This window comes from Pituophis catenifer, unplaced genomic scaffold, assembly GCF_029215685.1.
Source record: "Pituophis catenifer annectens isolate HBS135680 unplaced genomic scaffold, rPitCat1.0.hap2 SCAF_1, whole genome shotgun sequence".
Lineage (NCBI taxonomy): Eukaryota > Metazoa > Chordata > Lepidosauria > Squamata > Colubridae > Pituophis > Pituophis catenifer.
Genome location: NW_027256881.1, coordinates 51,994,279 through 52,009,917, shown reverse-complemented (window position 1 = coordinate 52,009,917; position 15,639 = coordinate 51,994,279). Strand labels below are relative to the sequence as shown.

The window sequence follows — 15,639 nt, the reverse complement described above, 5'->3', positions numbered from 1 at the left end:
GGTGTGTGTGTGTGTGTGTGTGTGTGTGTGTGTGTGTGTGTGTGTGTGTGTATATCATTAAACTTTAAGACAGGGGTAAATCTTTGACATTTATTATCTCTGAAACTTCAGAAAAAACAATTGCTCATTGACAGAACACCATATGAAAGTCCTTCAGAGCTAATAGCCTATTTCATTATTTTCAGAATACAATGATTTGTTAACAGTTACCAGTAATCTGATGTTATGAGAAGCTTTCATTAAACCAGATTGTGCTGGATGAATTTTTGAAGGCTGAACCTTCTGTAAAATTTGTCAAAATCTTACAATTTAACAATAGTATCAAATAGTAACTTGAACAATTCAAAGGATCCTTTTTCCTTTTTTAGAATACCACTAAATAAGCCTTATTATAACATAAAAGCATAATCCCTTTATTTAAAGTTTCAGTATACCACTGTTAACAAAATAGAAGAATCTCTTTTCCCTCCCCTACTTGATGGAACTCCTTTTTGGCCCAGTAGCGTTTCGGGTTTTTATTATTTCAAAAATATAAAATATTTCCTGCAGAGCTAAATATATGACTAAATCTTTTTAATGTGCTCTAAAATCTTTGGAAGATTTACAAGTTATTTTTTTAAATAATCTATTTACTCCATAGTTATCTCTATATTTGTTGAATATGTAAGTCTAAGTAAAGCTCTGAATATTGAGAATTAAAGCATTCATCATCCTTACAGAATCTCTTATGCTTTCTCAAAAAGAAGATAAAATTTACTCCACAGTTCTTTTTGTTAGGTATAATTACAGATTATATTGTTATAGAGACTAAGCTGATTTTAAATTTAATAACAGCAGCCAGACTCTTGGTGGCGCAGTATTGGAAGAAGGAAGACTTGCCTACCATTGAAGAATGGACACTAAAAGTAGTGAATTTAGCAGAGATTGCTAAAATCTCAGCGTATTTGAAGGACCATTCAAACGAAAGATATATATCGGAATGGAGAAGATGGATTGATTATATTCAAAACAAATATTGGACTAAAACGTTCCAAATAGCTTATGAATGAAACCAATATTTTCTTTTTAAATCATGTTTTGTTAGTTGAAAGGGGAGTTAAAGAGCAAGAGGGAGTTTGGGGACTACAGAAAGTTAGTTTATTTTAGCTTATGTTTGTTATGCTATATCCTGTTTTTGCTCTGGGAAGTCCAGGGGGGGTGGGAGGGGGGTTGAGGGGACGGGGGGAGGAGGGATGGGAAAAATTGCTGTAATACTTGTTAACATTTTTTAATAAAAAAAAAGAATCTCTTATGCTAAGGCATTACATTAGTTTGTTTCATCTGTTTCAAAAAAGTCAGCAGTTAACTTGTTTTTCTCGTGTTCCTAATATATTTGCTTTAAGGAATATTCAGTACTTGAACACATATAGCACAAGTTACCAGATCTAAAAGTATTGTTGTGGTCCGCCAGCAGCCTGTGGAGCTGGCAGCAGAGTCAGACAGAGAGGAGGCTGGGGAGGAACATGGGCCAGTCCTGGAGTCTGGGGAAGGCTCGGACGAGGGCTCTGCATCAGACGCAGAGATGGGGCCAGGGCCATCTGGGAGTTATGTACAGACTCTGGAGCCTCCAGAGTTGAACATCAGAGAGGCAGAGGAACAGGGGGAGCCTGTTCCTAATGTGCGCATGTGCAGAGCTGCCAGAAGGCAAGAACAATTAAAACAAAAGGGACGACTCTGGAGTAAGGCTTGGAGATGATTGGCCCCTCCCATAAGACATAAAGGAAGAGCAAAGGCACATGGACCTTTGCAGGAAGTAACGTTGTGGATGGCGTCGGTTTACTTTGAAGCTCTGTTTTTGATTCTGTGTTTCCATGTGGCCTTGCCAAGATAATTGCCAATTAGGTCTTTGGCAGCATGTCAAAGAAGATAAAGGTGGGTGTTTACCAGCCTTATCCGAAGGACTGTGGCAGACTTCTATTGGACTATTTATAAACGCTTGGTGATTCAGCTTGTGCTGTGAATGAAAGGAATTCACAGCTGTTAAAATTTAAAAAAGGGGTTTTGGGACTAATTGTGTGCTTTTTACTATATCAGGAAGCCCAGGTCAGAACAAGTATTTGGTTCCAAAGTATGATGTATAGCATTAACATTCAAAGCTTTCAAATCTTTTTCTAACTTTACATGATGTAGTTATTTATTTTTTTCACTCCAAGAAGCTTAAATTATTGTCTTACAATGTATAAACAATTTAAATGAAAGCCAGATAATTTTCACATTTGCTTTTTTATTTGAAGAAACAAAAAGAGAGAGAGAAACATTATTTTCCCTGTGATCTGACCATGACATACTTTTGACTGGATTCTTTATGTTATTTAGAACTCTTGAAGGCAAGTCATTATCATTGATATCATTTATTATTGTCTAGTATACATCAAAGCAACTGTCTTCCTGGATAGCTACAAAGTATTTACAATTTTTAAAAATAAAAATAAAACCCCCAAACAATGAAAAAAACCCACAGTACAGGACTGTGGCATAATTTAGAATTTTGCATTTCTCATGTTTTGGCTTAACTATTAAATTTGTAAAATACAATATGCTTCAGCTCCTTTTTCCTTAAAGCTGTACTTGGTTATTTTTTTGTTCTGCTGTTCTGTTAAGAATGTTCTTTTGTGACTTCCAATGAACATGGCTGACTGTCCAGTCATGAGGGACTTCCCTCTGTATTGAAGCTTCTTCAACTAATAAGAAGGGAACCATGTTGCTTTTATTTATATATTTTTTCCTGGGGTTAAGGAGAGTCCTAGAATCACCTCACAAGATTCTCCATATAGAAGTGGTCTGCAGGAAGCCTCAGCAGCTGTGCTTCAGAGCAGCCAGTGAACCATTCAGCTGTGGGCGGAGCTGCAATTACTTCACTGTTAAAAAAGCACCCATTTATCAAACGGACAATAAATTGTGTCTTTCATTTCTTAATTGTTTTATGAGATTATTATCTTTATTAAGATAAAAGAGACTCTTTTTAGCCACATGTTACCATTTTTGGGAGATCTTCGCCATTTTTGAGACTTGGGGCTTTTGAAGTTGAGGCTGTAATGTTGTTATCACTGTGCTAAAAAGGGTTGGATGTGCACACCTTTTTTTTTCTCCCCCAACCCTAACCCTACACACTCCCCTTTTCCCTTTTTCTTCCTCTAGTTTTTAATTATTTTCATTTTTCTTTGTGTTTTATATTCTGATAAGCTAATAAAAAAAATTGAAACACGGAAAAAAATGTCCTTTTAAAATGTGTGTTTAAATATTTTATGACGAGCATACGGAATTAGGATTTAAGCATGTTCCATTCTGCCATTTGGACTATGCTATTCTGTGGGTGTCCAGAGGGTTTTTACAACTAAATCCTCCAAGATGGAAGTTGTTCATAGTACTCCAGCCTTAAAACAGGTCTGTTTAAATTGAACTTTTGTTCTACTTGCTGAAGATCCATTATCCTACTGAGCAGTTTTGGGTATTGCAGATATGATTAGTGAAAATTTCAACAGAATTGTGTGGACAAACATCTGTCCATAGATATTATGGAAATAGCAGCAGAATACTATTTACATTAACTAATAAATTCTGGATCAAAAAACAAGCTAAACAGTAAATTAAGTAATACTGTGGTATATAAGACCAAATCTTTTACCATAACATCCTGTGTATTTAAAAAGTAATGACTAAGTTTCTTTTATTCTGATTTAAATACTTCATTTAACTCTTCTTATTTTCTTTATTTTAGGCAATTGCAGGAACAACAACGACAAAAAGAGTTGGAAAGAGAGAGGCTGGAACGGGACAGAATGGAACGTGAAAGGCTGGAACGAGACAGACTAGAGCGAGAGAGGCTAGAACGAGAAAAGCTAGAAAAGGAAAGACTGGAACGAGAACGATTAGAACAGGAGCAACTGGAGAGGGAACGTCAGGAGAGAGAAAGACGAGAACGAGAATGGCAAGAACGCCTAGAGAGAGAGAGGCAAGAACGGGAAAGACAAGAGCGGGAGAGATTGGAATGGGAAAAACAGGAAAGAGAGCGGCAAGACCAACTAGAAAGAGAGCAGCTGGAATGGGAACGAGAGAGGAAACTGTCAAGTGCTGGTAAGAATTTCAAAATTTTTAAAATACAGATTTTCTGATTGACAAAGATTAAAATTATTTCCCAGTTACTTGTAAGCTACCTAATTAACAAAAGCAGTTATATCCAGATTGAATTTATTCTGCTTTTGAAATATAAAATGTGCCAGTGTGACTATATTCATATTGAGTTTTAATGTAAAGTATCTGGAGGGATTGCAATATCTCAAAAAATGCTTATTTAATATTAATTAGTAAGCAAGTAGTCTTTTCACTTAATAAGCTAGTCTCACCTTTTCTGCAGAAAAACTATAGATTCTGTGCTTTAGAATGAATTAGGATAATTAATGAAAATGAGCTGCTATTTTGCTTGGGGAATTAAAATTATAAGTATTTGCATTATGTCAGATTTCAGTGTTTTCCAAATTTTATTTTTTATGAATAGTCAATTTTGCAAAAAAAAAAATGCCCATTAATATGAACGCAAATTTTCTGGCTTCATTCTGTACATATTAAACAATCAGAGGCATGCAATTAGAAAAATCTTATGAAAAAAAGAAAACATGACACTTGGACAACATTATTGTTACTGTCCTGATACAGTGAGACTAGAATGTAAATATCCATTTTGTTCCAAAATATCTGTATCTTGTCCTTCAAAAGTGTCTATAAGTCCTTGTTTTTGCTATTCAGTAGTCCTGTTACTAGCACTAATCCTACTGCCAGAATTTAAGATCTCTTGCTTTGTTTCATTTCAAGTGCTTTATTTCTGTTACTGCCTTCTTGTTCTTGTCTCTTTGTTTATGCTTTTCTATTCCTTTTTTCTTAGTTGTAGCCTTCTCTGTCATGCCCAATAACAAGGTAGCCATTTTCAGCGTTGAGTCTGGGCAATGTGGTTTTAGGGCCAGAGGAGAAACATACGATTGAAGTTATTTTCAAATCAACTGGACGTACAGGGGAAACATAGCATGTATGAGGCAATATGAATTATAAACTAAGCTGAAATTATACGTACTATGTATTTAGTAGCTATATTCTCTGGCTGTTTTATTCACTAATTTGATAACAAAAGATAACTTTTAACAGCTAGTTGTCTGTAATTGCATGAGTAGCATGAGAGTTTAATAATGTTATTAGGCTGATCACATGAAGATTTTTTCTTAAATCTTTTGGCACCTATATAGATGATATTTTAAGTTAAGTAGGACATGGATTTAAGCTGTATTGTCAGTACATAGTTGATTATTACATGTTTTATGTGAACAGAAAATTGAACTATGCAGATTGCATTTTTTCAAAACTTTCTGTTTCAGAAAATTATTGTAGAAATCTGCAGTGTAAAACTATTTTCAGTTTTCAACAGAAGCATGTGTGAATTTTCCTTTGAAGTTGAATGGCTCAGGGATTTATGTGGTGCAAAATTTAATGCATATTTTAGAATGATAAAAATAGCTTCTAGGACAGTGATGGTTAACCTTTTCGGCACTGAGTGCCAAACTGAAGCACGCGTGTGTGCGTGCACGCATGCCGGAGCACTGGAACCTGGATGAGACCAGCTGGCTGGTGCGCATGCATGCAGCAACCAGCTGCTCTTCTGGGTTCCATCACACGCATACGTGCTAGCCAGCTAGCCTAGCCCGCATGCACACCGGCCAGCTGCTCTCTTTCAGATTCTGGCACGCACATGCATGCCAGCCATCTGGTCTTTGCACGAAGACCTGATGCGCACCAGAACCCAGTAGAGAGCAGCTGGCCATTGCGCGTGCGTGCCGGACAAGCTGGCCGGCACATATGTGTGCGACGGAACCCGGAAGAGCAGTTGGCAACGGCGGGTGTGTCCACAGAGAAGGCTCTGTGTGCCACCTCTGGCACGCATGCCATAGGTTTACCATCACGGTTCTAGGAGCTAGCTATTGCTGTTATCTAGTCTTAACTTGGCCATACTATAGTTATTTTCAAATACAGTTTGTGAAAACTAATTAAAAGCCACAGCTAAAATAAAATACAATGTTTGGATAACTGTTTGCTCATTTTGACAGTTAAACTACCATAAATCTTAAACAGAACCATAGTTTTTCGCTGTTACCATGAATATCTCTGAATATACAGTCATGTGAAGAACTAAGTATATCCCATCTAATTTTTTTTCTTTTTTAACATATGTGAATATATCAATATGTTATTTTCATTCAAACAGTACATGAAGATAAGGGTGATATAATTGAACAAAAAACCTGAAAAATTGAGTTAGCAATCATTTATTCAACAAAAATTGACAGGTACATCATTTAATTCTGTGGGAAAAGTAAGTACTGTAAACTCTTGATTCTAACAACTGGTATTGCTTCTGTGGCAGGAAAAAAAACTTCAAGTGGGCATTTCTTACAACTACCAGTCTCTGACATTGACTGGGAGAAATTTTTCCCCACTCTTCCATGCACAATTTTTTTTCAACTGTGAGATGTTTCTTGCATGCACACCATAGCATCTTAATGGGAGAACCCTCTATTTCTTTATCTTTTTTCCCTGCCGTTCCTTGGTGGATTTATTAGAATATTTAGGGCCATTGTTATCTTGCAAGGTCCACTTTCAATTGCTCTCACATCCTCAGGCACCCTCTGATATAATGAAGGATTCATAGTGGATTCCATGATGAAGAGCTGCTCAGGTGCTGAAACAGTAAAGCAGACTCAAATAATAACATTTACACCACTATGCTTTACAGGTTGGTAAGGTTCTTCTGGTGAAATGCTGTATTTGGGTTTTGCTAAATATGGCTTTTGGTAGGGTGGCTTATCTTTGCCTCATCTATCACAGCTCATTGTTCCATGGTCTTTGCCTACAAATTCATGAGCAAACTTTAGTCTTGCCTTGATATGCTTTCTAGATGGCAACGTTTCCTCCTGGCACACCTCTCTTGTAGAGATAATTTTTGTCCTTTCTTTCTAATGGTAGACTCATGTACTTTCACAAATAAGTTGTTTTGAGATTCATAGGTCACATGATGAAATTGTGAGCTCTTTCAATCTAAGTATGGTGATATCATGCACTTCTGCAACAAAGGGCAAATAAACTAAACATCTGAGATTTAAATAAGACAGGTTTCTCCAGCATATAATACTTAATGGAACTACATCTACATGGATGGAAACATGCAGTGGGTTATCTCAAGATTCTGTCTTGGCCCAGTACTCTTCAACATTTTCATAAATTATATAGACGAAGGGATAAAAGGGGAATTCATCAAATTTGCATATGACACCAAGCTGGGTAGAATTGCTAACACTTTGAAAAATGAATTCAGGATTCAAAAGGAGCTTGACAGATTTGAGCATTGAGCCCTGTCCAACAAGATACAATTCTGTGGTGAGAAAAGTAAGTTTGTGCACTTAGGCAGGAAAAATACCAAATGCATAGGTACAAAATAAGTGCATCTGACTCAACAGAAGTAACTGTGAGAGAGATGTAGGAGTCTAGATCTAATATGAGCCAGCAATGTCCCACAGCTGCTAAAAAAGCCAATTCAGTCCTGGGCTGCATCAATAGAGGGATAATATCAAGATCACGAGAAGTAATAATATCACTTTATACTGTAGTTGTGAGGCCACAATCGGAATATTGCATAGATTTCTGGCCACCATGATGCAAAAAACAATAAATAAATGCGGAGACCATAGAAAGTGTGCAGAAAAGTTCAACAGAGATGATAAAGGGTCTGGAGGCTAACTCATACGAGTTAGTTGAGGGAGCTAAGTACTGTATGTCTAACCCATTGAAGAGAAGGACTTGGGGAAATATAACTGTCTTCTAGTACTTGAGAGGCTGTCACAGAGAAAAGGGGATTGACTTATTCTCCAAAGCACCAAATAGCAGACAACAAATAATGGGTGGAAACTTGTTAAAAAGAGATCCAACCTAGAAGTAAAAAGAAATTTTCTGACATAACAATCAGTGGATTAGTTTGCGTCCTGAAACTGTAGGTGCTCCATCACTGCAGGTTTTCAAAGATAGACTGGCAACCTTTTGACCAGGATGGTATAAGATATATTGGACTAGAAAATCTCCAAGTTCCCTTCCAGCGTTATGATTCCATGTTTGTCTAAAGGTAAAGGTTCCCCTTTCACATATGTCCTAGTCATTCCCGACTCTAGGGGGCGGTGCTCATCTCCGTTTCAAAGCCGAAGAGCCAGCGCTGTCAGAAGACATCTCCATGGTCATGTGGCCAGGATGACTAAATGCCAAAGGTGCACGGAATGCTGTTACCTTCCCACCAAAGGTGGTCCCTATTTTTCTACTTGCATTTTTTACTTGCTTTCAAACTGCTAGGTTGGCAGAAGCTGGGACAAGTAACGGGAGCTCACCTCATTATGTGGCACTGGGGATTTGAACCACTGAACTGCCGACCTTTTGATCAACAAGCTCAGTGTCTTAGCCACTAGATCCTCTCTAATGATTTTCTAATAATTTGTACCTGATCCTGGTGCACCTGATTCTAAGTTTAGCTCTGTGAGCTAGGGATAAATGTTTGTGGGGGAGTATTTACTTTTTTCACACAAAAAAATTGTCTACATGTTTGTTTAAATTATGCAGTGGTGTAAATTATACAAAGTGTAATTGGTGGATAACATTTGTTATCTTCTATCTCCTTTATCAATAGTGTCGAAATGATCAAATATCTATATTAAAATATGTTGAAACATTCAATGGGATATATTTATTTTTTCACATGATTGTAAACCTGGAGAGTAAGTGATATCAAGTTCATTCTCATCGTACTATAGACCATGAATCTAAACATGTAGTACTATTGCCTTATAGCTTTGCAGAACCTTTTTTGTAGTAAAACATGATTAATTTGTGCAACTTTGTAAATGGCTATTATTAGCTTACAATATTTTTTCTAGCTTCCCTTCCCACACTTATTACTCATTATTCAGGAATATCAACTGCATAAAACAATAAGTTATTTCAGCTTAAAAAAATACATCCTGCCTTTTAATCTAAAAAGTCTTTTTAACCCTGACAAGCAGACATACAGCTATTTTACATGTTGAATTTACAGCAGTTCCTTTGCCCTATTGTATTTCCTGGCTCAGTAGGTTTAGCTACTCATTTCAGGAAGAAAGAATGCTTTCATTTTTTATGCTGTCGTAGATTATTTATTTGAAATGTGATATCTACGTTCTTTAAAGGAAAGAAGTTAGCAGCAATTTAGGTCTACAGTAGTGAGCAGCCCTTAACCAACCTTGTCTGATTTAAAAAAAATAAGGAGGCTAAAAGCTTGTTAGCAGCTGATGATAGACCATCGGGAAGAACAGAACTTTAGGCCAGATTGGGAAGTCGTCGTCTTGAAGAAAGACAATTGTAAATCACTTGTGTTGTTACCAAGCAAATCAGATGAACATGTTTATATATTTACTAGGAAGTGACATTATCTTAAAGGAGCCTTTATTTTTTGTAGATATCTGAAAGAAAGTTCCATTGGACTCAGTGGGATTTACTTCTGAATAGGTATGGTGATGCTTAAAAGTTTGTGAACTTTTTTGAATTTTCAATGTTTTTGCATAAAGCATAATCTGTTTTTCACACAACTGCTAAAACTAGATAAAGAGAACCCAGTTAAACAAATCAGTCAAAAATATTATACTTGTTCATTGATTTATTGAGGAAAATTATCCAAAGCTAAATATTTGTGTGTGGCAAAAGGATGTGAGGCTTTGCTTTCAGGAACTGGTATGCCACCCTTGGGCAGCAATAAATAAATGCAACTAAATGTTTCTGATACTTGTTGATTAGCCCTGCTCATTTACTTGGAGGAATTTTAGCCCATTTCTACTTACAGAACAGCTTCAACTCAGGGAGGATATGGTGGGTTTCATTGTATGAAGTGCCTGCTTTAGCTCCTCCCATAATATTTCTATAGGATTAAGGTCAGGACTTTGACTTGGCATTCTAAACCATTAACTTTCATATGTTGTCTTGCTACATGACCTACTTTCCCTTGAATCTCAATTTACAGACCGATACCCTGTCATTTTCCTCTAGAGTTTGCTGGTACAATTCAGAATTCATAGTTCCATTGATGATGGCAAGCTATCCTGCTTCAGAGGCAATAAAGCAGTCCCAAATCATGATACTACCACAACATGTTTCACAGATGGGATAAGATTCCAGGACTGGAATACTGTGTTTACTTTTTCATTGAAGCCCAAAAGTTCTATTTTGGTCTCATTCATCCACAGAACATTCTTCCAGAAGCCTTCTGACTTACCCATGTAGTGTTTTGCAAAGTGTAGATGGCAGCAATGTTCTTTTTGGAGAATAGTGGCTTTCTCCTTGTAACCCTGCCATGCACACCATTGTTCAGTCTGATTATTATCCAATTGAATAAATAATCTGACTCTAATTTCTCCTTCAAATGAACTGATAATCTAGAGGTTCACATACTTTTACCACATACAAATGTACAGCTTTGGGCCATTTTCCTTAATAAATCAGTGAACAGGTATCATGTTTTTGACTCATTTGTTCAATTGAATTCTCTCTATCTCAAAATGTGAGCTAAATGTGAATCAAACATGTCTGTTTCTCCACACTTAAAATATAGAGAAATGGTCGTATTTAGCTCGAATTTATGCAGAAATATGGAAAATTCAAAAAGGCTCACAAATATTCTAGCACTATTGCACTACAATTGCATTACTTTGATTCAGAAGAGTTGTTTTGGAACATAAACCCATAATCTTTCTGAGATAAATGTAAACAGAATAATACTTTTCCAGGTTCATATGGCTACTGCCATTGTGGGTTTTTGCTGCAATTGTGCAGTCCTGAAAGTTTTGAAAATAGTTGTGGCTGCAAAAAGGTACAGCTGCTCCTGTATGTTCCACTTTTAAACTAAATCAAAGCCCTGGTAGACAAGATTATATTATTCCTATAGTGAAATTACACCCTTCTCTTCTGTAAAAACCATTAAGAACACTAACCCTCAGAACTAACCCGGAAAACTATTAAGGTATGACCTAGGATAATTGTTGAAATATGACAGGAGACAGGCAGTGGGCTGTTCATGGAGAAAGCACCCTTGGTGTCATGTACCATTTCTGTCTTCTAGCTCCATGTTATAAACCCCAAGACCTGATCATTAGCTTCTTGGTCCTGGTCTCAGTCTACTGCTGCTTAAAATTAGATTGACTAATAATAAGGCTCTCATTCAATATCTTATTTTGAAGGAGAGGGCCAATCTGGTTTGAATTACAGAAACTTGAGGATCATAGAAAGAAGTCATCCTGCTTTATAAACATGTCTCCCTAGGATGCAAGTATCAGCTTTAGTTCAAAGGCAAGGATGAAAGAATGGCTGCTGTCAAGGAGAATTGTATTGCTTTCAGAGGCACTGTCCCCTATATAACTATTTAGAGTTATCTAAAGATCTTATTTGTGACGTTGGGAAATAGATGTAATGTCTGCAAATTTCTGCAATATACTTGTCTGAACTGCTCAATTCAGTTGTTTGGCTGATGGTAGAATGTGGCAGGCCTATGGTTCTAGGGAACTTTATTCTGCCATCCTTTGGCACCAGAGTGGCTCAAGACTTCATGACCACCATAGCAACCATATACTGTTCAGTTCATTGATGACTGATACATTCTGGATCTGTTTTAATGTCAAGTCAATGGCGACATGATCTGAAGTTAGGAAGTGTTCTGTTTGTCTCTTGTTATGAACAAATGACTCTTTGATTGCTTTGGAATTTTTGTTATCTACTTTCCCCATAAGGAGGTGGGATTTATACATCTGGTTCAGTTTGGATATCTGATGGACCTAGTTATGTTTCAGAGGACACAAGGCAATATTCCTGAGGATTTGATATATTATTTAACTATGGCCTTAGTCACTACTTAGAATGAGTGTGCCTTAGCCAGCTGATTTTCAGAAGCATTCCATGAAATAAAATGGAAGAGTAGACTTCTACTACAATGCTAGAAGAAAAAATAAATATTCTGTACATAGGTAAGAGTTTTTGTTAAGTACTACACTGTGGTACAAAACAGTGAGCAGCAAAACGGAGATATTTTGCTACTCTTATCTTAATCTGCACCCACAGGTTGCCATCCAACAGCCCTATTTAAAGTGACTCGATTCCATGCTGATGACCAGTATACCAGTGTAATGGATGGCCTTGGGGAATGAGGCAAAGAGACAATCAGACAAGAGAGGCAGGAGCACTGGTTTAATAGTCAGAGAGTGAAATTTAGGAAGGGCCCACTCTTAGGTAGTTAAAAGTGGCAACAGATTTAAAAGATTCTGTTAATGTAGTCTTACAATAAAGTATAATTAGTTCATCTAATTGTTTTTTTCTGTTAGGTTTACCTGGGAGGGTTGACAACCAGGCAGGATTTCTCATGGAATTTTTCAAATAAAGTTGCTTAGTACTGCATGGATTTGGATTCTGATCGTGCATGTACTATGCAGTTGGCTGAGACATGATCTGACATGGTTAACTGGGAAGAATTTAATCCTGTTAGGCTTGAAAAAATGGATGGGGTATTTGGAGCTGTGAGTGCATTCACTTGTATTTTAAATCCATGTCATTTCTGGTTAGTTAAGACTCCTGGGAGTTAGAATGTGACTGTATCCAAGTGGTGGTGAATACTTTTTTGAGATAGAAGGAGAGGTCCTACCCTATGTTTAAAAAGCAGTAGTTTACCCTCTCCTCAAGAAGCTAGTCTTGAAATCTGACCATGCTGGGTAATTTCTGGCCTGTCTCCAACTTTCCCTTCTTGGGGAACATCATTATACTTTATGCTTAGTCAAACTCATATGGCTGGATCCAGGAAATGTGCCGTTGTTTACTGACCCCTCATTCAGCAACCCTTCAAAGTTGGAATGGTACTGAATGAGTACCATTTACAATCAGTCTTCACACTTCTCACCATTGCAGTGCCTCCATGGTCACTCCACCCAACTTAGTGTCCAGGACTGATATTTTCCATAGGATCACTTTTTTTCCTGGCATTTATGTGTTTGTATGTTGTTTTTTATGTTTTTAATATTTAATTTTATTATATGGTTTTTATTGATTCAGTATTATTGATGTGCATCATCCCAAGTCGTGCTGAATAAGGCAGCTATGTAAATAAATATATATATATATATATATATATATATATATATATATATATATATATATATATATATATATAAATAAAAGGAAATCACTACAATTAATTCCAACCAGTTAATTTTTATTACAGCTTGAAAGCATATTCTGTAGGGCAGCTGCTTTTATAGAGCAAAGTTGTAATTTTAGATATTGATGTAAATATGAATGGCAAAAATGAATTAAAAAATGGATACTGTATAAACTCTCCTAACAGTAATTTACTTTGCCTAATCCTCTGGTACTAACTATAGTCTGCATTGTAAATATCGTTTGAATGCTGGTTTTGTTGCTTCATTAGCTCCCTTTTTCTCTCTCTTTCTCTCCTCTTTTATCCTGCCTTTGCTGATGCTATCTTCTGTCCAGCTCCATCTTTTGACAACTCCCTGTATAATCCTTCACTTCCTGAATATGCCAGTTGCCAGCCTCCTTCAGCACCACCTCCTTCATATGCTAAAGCAATGTCAGACTCTACTCCGGACTATGCTATAGTGACTTCTGCACAGTCAGTTTCCTCCCCCCCTACACCACCACTAAGGCACTCTGCATCACGTTTTGCTACATCTTTGGGCTCTGCCTTCCACCCTGTTCTTCCCCATTATGCTACGGTTCCTCGTCCAGTAAATAAAAATTCTCAACCACCTTCACCTGTAAACCCCCCTCCTTCTTTGCCTCCAACTACCAAGTCAACTACTTGGTCAGCTTCTAGTTTTGCACCCCTTCCTCCTTCACCTCCTGTAATGATTAGCAGTCCTCCAGGCAAAGCCACCGGCCCCAAGCCTGTTCTCCCAATTCCTGTTACTGTTCAGTTATCTCAGATGTCCCCCACTGCACCTAATGGTCTTCCGGAATTGGCAAATTATTCAGTTTCTTCACCACCTACCTCAGGTCCAGCACCACTACCACCATCTTCCTTTCAACCTCTCTCAGTCTCTGGACTTCAAGCTTCTTCTCCAACTTCCCCTAATGCCTCAGCTCCCTCATCCAAGCCTAGTGTTCTCCCTTCTCCCTCTGCAGCTCCCCCTGCCTTTGTTGAGAACTCTCTAAACTCTGTGCTGGGAGACTCCTCTGCTTCTGAGCCAGTCTTGCAGACAGCCTCTCAGCCGGCTGAACCTACGTCTCAGCAGGGTAAGGTTTCTGATGTTAATACTAATTAACTAATAAAAAAATGCACTCAAACTAATTTGCATCCCAAACTTGATTTATCCTGAAGAACTAACACTTTTAAAGCTCTCCTAATCTTCATATATCCAACCAAAGTTTAGCAAAATGTTAAATTTATCAGTGTCTTACTTTGGAAAAACGCTTTGGAAGAATGGTTTGCTTATTTTTTCAAATAGTTTCTAAACTGTTATTTGTGGGAAAGGGACTTACTGAAAGTAAACATAAGACTTGATTAAATGAAAAATTTTTGACAGTGAATTGATATTTTGGTATTTTAATATTATTTCTTAAAATATTTAGATTTACTTTGTTGTTTCTTTTGAGAGCCTTTCCATTGATACTCCATTATCAATAGGGAATAGGGTGGATTAGAAATGGAGATAGATAGATAGACAGACAGACAGACAGACAGACAGACAGACAGACAGCAGATTCATTCATGTCATTTGTATATATTGATAACTTTAAGCTCCTCTTATTTAATCTATTTATCTAAAAATTCTTAGGAATTTTGATGTATTTTTATAAATCAGTTTTGTGACAAACTAATTGTTCTTCTATCATATTTACCCGAAAGGAAGATGAGGAATTTTTTTTTCTCCAAACGGGATTGAAATGAGAGAGTTATTTTACATTTACAGTAAATATTGTAATAGAGGTAGAGGAAACTCTTCAAGAAGGAACAGGTATGAAGACCCTAGTCACTGAATAGAGTGCCTGTAATGGAAAGCCTGCCTGCCATGAGTTGATATCCTGATTTTGAGAAAAACCCAGAAAAAACAGCACTATTAAACTTTATGGGATTTACCACAGGGTGAACATGCATAGTCTTATGCTTATAAAACATAGCTTTCTTCAGATAAATTCTTTTTGTTTATGTGAGTGTTTGTGGAATTGTGTGGATGGAGAATCAGTTTATTTTTACAAATGGGGAGCTTTTTTTACAAATAAATTTAATAATCATTAATATGGATTCTTTTTTTATTTTGGAGAGGAAGTACAGATACATATTCACAAACAGACAAACATATGTATATATGTACACAAATGTCACATATACATATTTGTTGGTGAAAATAAATCTTGCCTTTGAGGTTGGCAACTCTAATTAATAAAATAAGGAAGTGGTGAAGTGTCCAAAATGTTTGCAGGTGCTTAATTTTTCTGCCATTTAATTATTTTTTTGGAGAAATATCTGAAATACAAGGTCATATTCCTATCGGG

The 15,639-nt window shown here is 36.8% G+C and overlaps 1 protein-coding gene across 4 annotated transcripts in view; it reads left to right on the top strand.

Moving 5' to 3' along the window:
* ENAH (ENAH actin regulator) overlaps positions 1-15,639 on the top strand; it is an 89,921-nt gene that overhangs the window by 64,300 nt on the left and 9,982 nt on the right. For 2 of the 4 annotated variants that reach the window (XM_070932412.1, XM_070932413.1), the window contains exons 5-6: positions 3,758-4,113; positions 13,618-14,379. In XM_070932412.1, the coding sequence (XP_070788513.1) occupies positions 3,758-4,113; positions 13,618-14,379 (1,118 nt within the window). The remainder of the gene's footprint in view (positions 1-3,757; positions 4,114-13,617; positions 14,380-15,639) is intronic. The other 2 variants (XM_070932414.1, XM_070932415.1) reach the window with 2 other exon arrangements.